The 10,820-nt window shown below is 30.6% G+C and overlaps 2 protein-coding genes across 2 annotated transcripts in view; both read right to left on the minus strand.

Annotated features, from left to right (window-relative positions):
* The window catches only part of Usp10 (ubiquitin specific protease 10), a 121,567-nt gene extending 113,530 nt beyond the window's left edge, over positions 1-8,037 (minus strand). Inside the window, exons 1-3 of the mRNA XM_065503378.1 lie at positions 7,824-8,037; positions 7,250-7,310; positions 4,509-5,175 (exon numbers count right to left, since the gene is read on the minus strand). Of these exons, the coding sequence (XP_065359450.1) occupies positions 4,509-5,084 (576 nt within the window). The 5' untranslated portion in view covers positions 5,085-5,175; positions 7,250-7,310; positions 7,824-8,037. The remainder of the gene's footprint in view (positions 1-4,508; positions 5,176-7,249; positions 7,311-7,823) is intronic.
* A 1,484-nt stretch (positions 8,038-9,521) lies between these two features.
* Dci (Dodecenoyl-CoA delta-isomerase) lies at positions 9,522-10,521 on the minus strand. The gene is made up of 2 exons (XM_065505414.1): positions 10,099-10,521; positions 9,522-10,037 (listed from the first exon to the last, which is right to left on the minus strand). Exons 1-2 carry the CDS (start codon positions 10,486-10,488, stop codon positions 9,648-9,650), a joined length of 780 nt encoding a protein of 259 aa, XP_065361486.1. The 5' UTR covers positions 10,489-10,521; the 3' UTR covers positions 9,522-9,647.
* Between the last annotated feature and the right edge of the window lie 299 nt (positions 10,522-10,820).

The following is a 10,820-nucleotide window of genomic DNA, read 5'->3' on the forward strand; positions in this document are numbered from 1 at the left end:
TTCCAACTGCTTGTTTTTTTTGTGGTTCCAATCGAGGTTTTACTTTCTTTAATTTGTCTTTGACAATAGCATAATCCTTTTCAATTGCCAAAACTGGGATCAATCAGGTGGATTCGTATTACATCGATCTTAACACTTCGATACCAATTGGTAGATTAATCTATTGTAGATTATGAATAGTGGCAAAACTATTAGATAAAACTTTATGGTAATGTTTAATAAGATTCATCAAACTTTTCTAGAGACAATATTTTACATAAGTAAACAACGTTATAACCGAATAATAGCAGCAACTTATTGAAGAATTGCTGAAAATTCCCATAGCTTTGAGGGACATTTAAAGTAAAATTTATCCTATTTTGTATATTTTGTATACTAGTTGTTGATGTTTTATAGCATAAGCATAAACAATTTTACAATATTCCGCTACTTCGCTACTTCGACCAAATGTGACAATAAATGTTTGAATATGAATATGTGGGGAACTTGTATGTATCCTGAACACATGTTGGACATAAGTTGGGGACGACACGGTTTATGCGAGACCAGAAAGCATTAAGCCTGTTGTTCGATCCCGATCTTAGTTGTACCAGAATGACCAATCAAGGCGTTGGGCGACCTTCAAGTACGACATTCTCTATGAATGCCGTTTAAAGCTGTCATCTACCAGCTGCGATTTAATTGATCCTGTGCATGCCTCTGCATGCTCTTCTCGTATATATGTATGTAGGTCCTATCTGACATGCCTCTAACTATGTAATGTGGAAGTTTGGATGAATCCTCCTCTGGTGACATCCCAGAAGGAACTGCTGCATCAACATGACGTTGTGTTCCTTTACCGGTAATATCTTAGTCTCCTCTTGTAAATGATATTCGGAGGTTAAGGTCCTTAAGGTAACATTTTCGCAGCTTTGAATATATTATCACTCAACGAAGCAGACCACATTGAAGCCACTGAAATTTTCATTATGCATTCCCCCATGTGCTGCCGGCTAAAGCTTTGAAAACCTTGTTTCTATTTCACGATTTGTGCTTGATTGCAGTGGCATAATCTGAATAGGTAAATAAGGTTGACCAAATTTTTGGGGTGTTTCACAGTCGTAATTTGAACTCCATCGACGCCAAGGTTAAGATTTACCTACTTCGTCCAGGTGGTGATGAGTGTTGCTGAAGACTTCGCTGATGATAGCTGCAGAAATTCACCCCTATCGGCAATAACATGTGAAATTTTGTTCTCATGAAATATCCATTTCCCTCGAAGGGAAAATTGCTATCGGGAATATCACGATGAACTTTACATTCACAATAGTTGATTTTGTTCGTAACAGCTGCTTATTGTTTACAAAATTCCATCTAAAAATTTCACAACAAGGTGAATTTTTTCACGCAAACAAAGTTGATGAACGAAAAAAGGAAAATATTTCATGTGAAATATTGATTCGCGATAGTGTATTTCTCCGTTGCCATAATGCTGCAGTTAACTCCTTGTGGAGCTGCGGGGAGATTAGAGGAACTCCTTGTTTAACTGTATTGAGTGGTGAGCGTTTGTCTCTAAACGCTCTAACCATTTTTTCCGCCAACCTTCTGATAAACGATTAAGCCGCGAGATCCTTTGGTCGTCAGGGTTGGTACTACGGATGTCATCACGCTGATTTGCAAGTCCCATTGCTTCTGCTGGGAAGTGCGTCAGTTACATCGACAAATTTTTATTTATTTTACTTCTTTCAGTTTGAATTTTACAAATATATTCATAGTTGCATATTTCCAGAACAAACGGTAAACTTTTAGCAATATTTCTTTCCTTTTATCGTTTCTTATACCAAATTTCTAAGAAAAACATTTCCTATTATACTTTTCACGTAGGTTTAGAGTTTTTTCTGTAATATATTAAAATCTTATATGATGTCATCTCGACCCACGACCTTTAGTTTGAGTAAAGGCCTAGGTATAAAAATCATCTTATATGTAATTTTTAATAAGATCCCAAATATTTTTTCTGATTTCGAATTTATAACAGAGGATTTTGTGTAAATTCCTGTGGCATCATACAAACTAGTAAGAGATATATATTCAGCTATGCCGAATTATACCCTTCACCAAAGTATTTTTTAATAAAAAGAATGAAAAAAATTTCTCTTGAAAAAAAAATTTGTGAATTTTTTGTTGGAAAAAATATTTTTGAAATAAACAGTAGTCGTGGTATTTTGCTTTAAACGCAGCCATTTCACTGTGATACCAAATCAAAATCTTACCCCCATATGCATAAACAATTTATAAATTTATCAAAGGTTTATGAAACAGATTTTGTATGGAAATTTTGTTTTATAAACCTTTGCTAAATTTATAAACTGTTTATGCATATGGGGGTAAGTCTATAAAATTATTTGGCGCTCTTTTTATATAGAATTGATGTCTCCGATTCCAAAAAAAAATGTTTAAAATATCAATATAAACTTTTTTTCAAGTTACAGTAAGGTAGATGATACAGTGGTTGACAAATCAATGGAAACTTTTCCAAATATTCCATATGTAGCCCAAAATTTAAAATATTTTTTTAAAATAAAAATTATTTTTTAGTATTTTACTTGTATAGTTTTATTTATATAAATTAACTGAAAAACAAACAACATAATTAATTATATTCTGAAAAAAGGGAACAAAATTAAAAATATTCACTATTTCTTCGCTACTGACAAAACAATGGAAACTTTTAAATAAGTGTAAAACGAAAATAATATTTAAAAGAACGATGTAAAAAGCATCGTGTTTACAGTTAATTTATTTTATTTTTAAATTCTGATAATTTTTCGCAATTTCTTTTTCTAAGTTTTTCGGATAATTGCTTTTTTCAAAATTAACGAAAATGGCTAAAGTTAAGATTTGTGAAGACTTAAAAAATAAAATAATTAACGATTTTAAAGCTGGTTTAAAACAAAAAAGTATCTGTGACAAATATTCAATAAATAAATCAGCAGTTTCAAAAATTATATAGAAATTTCGGTTCTGTAAAAACTCGTAAGACTACTCCTAGACAAGATAATTTAATAGCGAGAGAGTTCAAGAAATTCCCAAAAATAACTCCTCGAGAGGTTGTTAATAGCCTAAAATTAGAAATAAGTACCCGAACAGTTAGTCGCAGGGCAAATGAGGCTGGTCTTGGTTGCTATCGTCCTGTGAAAAAACCACTCATTTCTAAAAAGAACCGTTCTGCTCGTCTACAATTTGCCAGGGATCATTTAAACTGGTCGTTACAGAAATGGAATACTGTCCTCTTTTCCCACGAATCCAAATACAATTTAAGAGGCAGTGATGGGAGAACAAATAAGATTGAAAAGTTTGGCGGTGGCAATATTATGGTATGGGGATGTTTTTCAGGGCAAGGTATGGGCCCAATTCATATTATAAAAGATACCATGACAGGTATAGGATACAGAACCATATTAAATGATGTTATGTATCCATACGCTGAGGAAAATATGCCCCTAGTTTGGAGATTCCAACACGACAACGACCCGAAACACACCTCTAGGGTTGTAACCGAGTGGTTGTGTTTTGAAGTGGCCTGCCCAATCGCCAGATCTCAATTCCATAGAAAATCTATGGGAAATTGTAGATCGTAAAATAAGGACCGAAAATTACACCAGAAAGGAAGATTTATCGGAGGCGGTTATAAGGGATTGGCAAAATATTTCATATAAAGGATACCCAACAAAATATTGAGTTATTGCAAAGTTTAGACCATATTTATTAAAATAATACCTAAGTTTCCATTGTTTTGTCAATGCCGTAATAAAGAAATCTTTTAATTTTGTTTTCTCATTTTTAGAATTTAATTAATTATGTCCTTTGTTTTTTGTTAAATTAAGTTAATAAAAGTATACAAATAAAATACTACAAAAATGTTAAAATTTTTAAAAAAAATATTTCAGATTTTAGGCCACTAATGAAATATTTGGAAAAGTTTCCATTGTTTTGTCAACCACTGTATGTAATTTAGTAAAGCAGTAAAATATTAAAAAAAAATTAACGAAAATATGATTCAAAATTTTGTCGAAAAACGAAATGTCCAGTTGAAAAACCCATTTGTATTGGAGGAGAGCAGATTGTCAGCTTCCGAAAAAACTTCGTTTCTCCAAATTCTGAAGATACCGATTTTTATAATTTTGGAACCACAGTGCATTTGTGGGCCGATTTTCTCGATTTTAAATAACAATATAAGTTGTACTATATGATAGAAAGACTTTTCATAAATAGCAAAAGACGAAAAGTCGACTATTCAAAAATTACCACTCTCATGGTGATGGGTATGAAAATGAACTGTTTTTAGTTTCTCCGGAAAAGCGTTAAAATATACATAGGCCTTTTTGAAGACAATATGGCGATATGATAAATCAAAATCCTATTAAATACAGCTTAAGTTACATAAATACAAAGTATTTTTTTTAGTTTTAAATTTTGCCAATTTCATAATTTTATTAACAACCATTACAACACCTTCCATGACTTACCTGTTCAGGTGGGAAATCTCCATGTATATAATGTGGTCCACCGCCGGGATGTACCCAGGCGCCATGCGGTACAGTATGGGGCCAACCATGTAGATTAACATTGGCGGTGACATTGTTGACATAAACATTACTTGGTATGGCTGCTGGTATCATTGTCTGATACATGGCACCCGGCTGTTGGTGATGATGTTGTGGATGATGATGGGCGGCTTGCATACCATGTGTTGGTACGTATAAGTTTCCAGATTGTAATTGTGGATTAAACATTTGGCCACCAGCGGCCTTCGGTTGTTGTTGTGATTGATAGCTATTATTATTGTTGTTTGGATGTTGTTGTTGTACAGCTACAGTTTGAGTTTGATTGCTATTAGCTGAGATATTTGAAGTTGTAGGCGTCGAAGTAGAATTGTTATTATTGCTTGAATTATTATTGTTGTTAGTGTTTAGTGTCGTTGTAGTTTGTTGTTGTTGTGGTGTAGAAGTCTGCTGTTGATGTTGATGCGGCTGTTGTTGTTGCTGCTGATGTTGTTGGTGTTGATGTTGAACAGCACCAACTGGTTGCGTATGCTGCGTCATAATTGAATAGAGCACACGCAGCTTATGGTTGCTAAACTTTTTTTATTCTTGTACGTTTTCTTTCTTTTTTTTTTCTTGGCAAATTTAAATTCTATTAAGGTGGGAAAGAGTATTATTATAAATTATTTAAACATTTCATACATTTGTTTTTAAAATCATCAGTTGATTAATGGTTTGCTACACGGAACAAAAACACTATTTCAGGAGAAACAACAAAGTTTACATAATTTAACTATCCCAACTCCGACATGTTTTAAAGAAAGTTGAAAATTGTTTAACCATTGTAGGAAGTTCAAAAGTAGTACAAATATTTGTTGATATTTATTTGATATGATTCATTGGGATTCATTGGTCAATCTTTTGAATGAATTCAAATTTAGTAAAGCTATGTTTAAATACTATAATAAATTAAGGGCCATTATTACAACTTGCCGTTATAGTTAAAGGTAACTTTAAGCAATAGAAAAGGGTACCCTTAAAGTTAACTTTAAGTATAACGGCAAGTTGTAATAATGGCCCTAAAACTAATAAAGATACCATAGGGTAACATAGAGACGAGACATAATTGTCAAAAACCTAACTCTTGCAACAACAAAATACATGCTAGTCAATTTATTTTGTTATTGTATCAAACATATGATTTGTTGTATTTTTGTTTGACAAATCGGAGTGTCTCGTCTCTATGTATAAGTCTCTATGAAAAATACGTTCTGATGTATTTTCACTTATTTTCGTTTATCGTGTATTTCACTATTATTAGAATTAACTCAATAAAGTATTGTATATTTATTCCTATTATTCCTTTCAAAAAAGGGTATAAATTAATATTTGTGTTGATAGCACTCTTAATTATAAGAATAAAAACTTTTACAATTTTGTCCGCTCTCTCTTTTAGTTTAGCAGTTATAAGGCTTTAAAGTCATTATATAAGTAAATATTTTCTATAATGAATAAATTATCTGAATAATGCCTTTAATCCGATATATAACATCACAGATATGATACAAATGACAGTTCTCAAAAAAGTAATATCGAACCGTATGGTTATTTTGACGTTCTACAACCAATTTGCAATATAAAGTGGTACAGGGATCTTGATTTGTTCCAAACAAATTTACGGAATTAGTATATTCCCTCGACAACGGGACTGACCATAGTTCACTCTACCAGGGCTGTTAAGCCAACAATAGAATTATTTTCTTTGGAATGAAATTCGACTTTTCTTGACGTTTAAGCTAAGACGTGGCTTGAAGAAATTAATTTTAAATCTATTTTTATATATGTATGTTTCGTGCGACAACCAAGTATTCAACTATTGAATTTTAAAGGATTTAGTTACAAAAAAAAACCATTTGTTTTGATATAAAATTTCACTTATTTATCAATTGTTGTTATAAATAAGTAACTGCTTTTGTAACAACTCTGTTCTTTAGCTGACTACCTTTATTAACAACCTTGTATTAAATAAAAACAAAAAATATTTGCCGGTAGCTAACAATTCGCCGGAAAATTATTAATTCGCCTCATAATGAACAAATAAAAAAATACAAAATACGAACAAAATAAACACGAAAAAACAAATGAAAATGCAAATAAACAACTAAATAACTAAAACCAAATAAATTATTTCCTATTACATATATTAGAAACAATTTTATAACAAAGAACTAAGGAAAAGTAACTGGAGGGAGGGAAGATTTTAATGAAAAACTTATTAACAAAGAATGGTAAAATGAAAAAAAAGGTTTGTGCAGAATGACATCAATAATAGAATATTTTCTATAGGTATTTATTTATTTTTGTATGCCTTGAATATAAATATCACCAGGCAGCAATACATTAAATACTATTTGCATGCGTATGCAAATTAATGAGAATAATTTGGGATATTTTTCAGAAAAATAAATATAAAGAACTTCGTTACAACCGGCCGGTTCAACTTTCATAACCTCATTCTTTTTCTTTTATAGGAATTAGCTCATACCATACGGGTTGACTGTAAGAGGATCAAGGGTAATATAAATCAACAGCAACTAGTAGAATGTCCCGGAAAACAATGAAACATGATTTATTAAAAGCTAATTATAATGTAACAAAAACAAAACCTCGCGGACAGTGGCCTTTTTACATTTTATTTAAGATTGTATTTAATTTTATAAACTTACCTCGACTTTTTTAAAAGCAGAAACAGATTTTGTATAATTCACTTAAATAATCTGTTTGTGTCTGAAATAAGTTGCAAACATGTAATTTGTTAATAAACTATGTATGTTTAACCAAATTTTCTCAAATAAAATAATTAGTTCAAGTTATACTTTGCACAATATACTTTGGAGTTAGACTTATTAAATCACAAATAAAGCATCCGTAAAGGAATTTTTAATGAAAATCATTTGTTCTGCTGTTGTTGGTCAACTTTCTTTCAAGTGTGATATCAGCAAAAATGTCTCATCTTCTTGTTTTACTCCACCGCTATTAAATCTAAATTCCAATGAACACACACTCCGTTACAAAAACATTTTTTAATAAAAAATAATTCACCAAATCAAATTGAACAAAACTAAACACAATATTAGGTATTTTAACACAGTTGGCCTTTTTTTAATTAATCAACAATATTCAGGAAAATTTTTGTAATTTTAACAAAAAAAAATTTATATTGAATTGTTTCTTTATGCTTTATCCACTTATTTTCGACTACGTTGTTCAACTGCTATTCGTTGGAAAAAAAAACTTTACCTCAAATTTGTATTTTTTTTTCGTTTATAATTGTCAAATAAAGTTTTTTTCACAAAATTGTTTATGTTTAACAACAATTTAACAAAATGTGTTGTTTTAGAGTTTTTGTTAATCAAGTTTTCAGGGTTTTTCACGGTATTTTTGTTAATTTTTCTTAAGAATTCTGCGGAAATTTCACGTTGCGACCGACATTTAATTATAAGTGCGGCGAAATAAATTAAAATTGACAAATATCAATTGGTATTGTGCAAGAGTGAGTGAGACGGCAATTGTAGCTGTGTGTCGGCATGTGATAAGAGTAAATGGAATGACATTAATAAAGGAGGATAAAAAGAAATTTTGACACATGAATAATTTGACAACTAGATGGCAGTATAAAACACAGTTTGTTATAAATTGATCAAGATTTGAATAATTTTTTTATTTATATAGCTCAGGTTTTGAATCTCAATTATAGTAGTAAATAAATAGAAACAATTAATTATAAAACAAGCTTATATTTTAATTTATACTATTACATATTACTTTCATAAGTAATTACTTGGTATTGCATTTTAAAAGGTCTTTACCGGTGCATGAGTTCAGTTTTTCTGACTTAAAATCAATTATATACTACATATCCACATAGATCAAAAGATGGACAAATGAACTATGTAAACATCCCAGGAATATTTTGATATCAAATATTTTTCCAAACACTTGATTTAATGGTGGGCATTTTTAAAATCAAATGCAACAAACGATAAATGGATTCAAGACTCGATTATTAACCATTTGTCCAGTAGATATGTAATTTAAGGAAAGAAGCAATAAAATCTCATTAACAGCTTTCCGGAACTAGGTACATGTGCGACAATTTCGATCTACATTTTCGATTACATTTCGAATAACATTTATTGAGGAACTGTTATTTAGCGCCTCCGTATAATTTTAAACAAAAATCGTTATTCTTAATGCCAAACTAGAACGAGTACTGACTATATTCATGTGTTCTAAAACTAGTTGTGGAACTAATGGTTTTTTTCTGGGATATTGTATATGCTTTATACTTTATTATTATTTTGGAAAATCAGATTACATCATTTAGATTAAAAATATACTAGATCATTCAGAAAAGGAATTGTATTTCAAGCCCTTTCTATTTCTGTTCATAAAATTGCAAATTTGTGTCTTTAAAGTGTTTCTTTTGAGTATTTACATTGTGTCATATTTAAGTCTAGAGGTGAGTCTATCTACAAATTCATTATTCCAATTAAGTCAATTCAGAAACAAAACTGTATGTTGAAATTATATTTTAATTCAATTTGTATTAGATTTGAATTAACAAAAATTTATTCATTCAAAGGTTGAATGAATTCTGTTAGGAATTAATTCAGCAATGAAATAAAAGCTTTTGACTGAATCTAAAGAATTATTTTTTGGGAATGGATTTATGGATGACATTTTGTAATTTCGAATTAAGCTTTTAATTTTATTTATTTCAAACAGTAATATAGTAAATTAAGCACACTTTGAATTAATTAATTCGAAGCTCTGTTCGAGTTTAATTACATAAAATAGAATTATTTATTCAAGTTTGGACTAATATTGTCTAAAATAAAGCGATTTGAGCAAAAGGGGATTGGAAATTTTCAATATAAAATTAAACAAAATTTAAAAAAAAAAAAATTAGAACTCAGATTTTTTTTCACAAGAACATTTTTGTAGAACTACCTAGTTATTTTATACTTCTTTGGAAGCTATTTTTATTCATTCATATAATAACATAGTATTATTTGAACTTGTGATCAAAACTTTACAGTAAATAACACACTAGTATTGAATTTACAATTTAGACTTTCTCATTGTGAATTGTATTAAAGCGTTCATAAACTCTTCACTACCAAAACGTTTTAACAATTCTTCACATTCCACATCGATAGCATGCAACAAAGCCTTCTTCTCTTCGCTGCGCACCAATCTTTTAGAGATTTGCAGTGATTGTGGCGGCAACTCAGCAAATTCACGTAATTTTGGCCATATCACTGTATCTACCTCGGAGCTTTTATAAATACGTGAAACAAAATTAAAATTATAGGCATCTTGAGCCAAAAGCTTTTCGCCAAATAATAAAACTTCAGTGGCCTTAGAACGGCCCATCAGATGAGGAAATAAATAGGAAGAGCCAGCTTCAGGTACTATACCCAATTTAACGAATGGTGTAGAAAAATAGGCCTTTAATGAAATGAAAATTAAATAAAACGAATAAAATAAAACAATATGAATTTAAACTTACAGTCTCAGAGCACCATACTAAATCCGAAATACCCGCTAAAGTAGTACCGATACCTATGCAGGGACCATTAACCAAGGACACTATTATCTTGGGGCAATCAATAAAGGAATGTACCATAGTTTTGAAAATTGCATTAGACTCGCGTATGTAAGCATCCATATCGTCCATATCACCAGATTGAGACAAATCATTGCCGGCCGTATAGAAATCTCCCACCCCGGTAAATACCACTATTGTCGTAGTATCATCATTGCCTGCTTCTTGTAATACTTTGGCAATTTCGCCATAGGCTATGCGATTGACACAATTCTTCTTTTTGGGATTATTAAATTTGACCACTACTATTTTGTCCTGCTTTTCAACAAGGAGTTGCTTGTAATCTTGATACATTTTTTTGTTATTTCTTTGTTGTCTGGTTTGTTTATCTTATTTTCTGAAATGATAATACTAGTGTTTTTGTTGGCCTGTTTAACAAAGTCCAAAAGTTAAATCTTAATTAACCGGCTGCTGATAAAATATCGTTTGTAATTTCTTGGAATGTTTATTATAAAGAACAAGACTTTAATACTGGAATTTGGAAATAACAGCTGTTTCATTCAACTTTTTGAACCAATTACTTTTGTCGTAATACACTAGGAAAAAATTATGTGGTTACTTTAAATGTTTGCTGGTGCTGTCAAAGTATGTCTGTTGTTTTTGTTGCATTTACATTTGCTGCAGTA

This window comes from Calliphora vicina, chromosome 3 (assembly GCF_958450345.1).
Source record: "Calliphora vicina chromosome 3, idCalVici1.1, whole genome shotgun sequence".
Classification (NCBI taxonomy): domain Eukaryota; kingdom Metazoa; phylum Arthropoda; class Insecta; order Diptera; family Calliphoridae; genus Calliphora; species Calliphora vicina.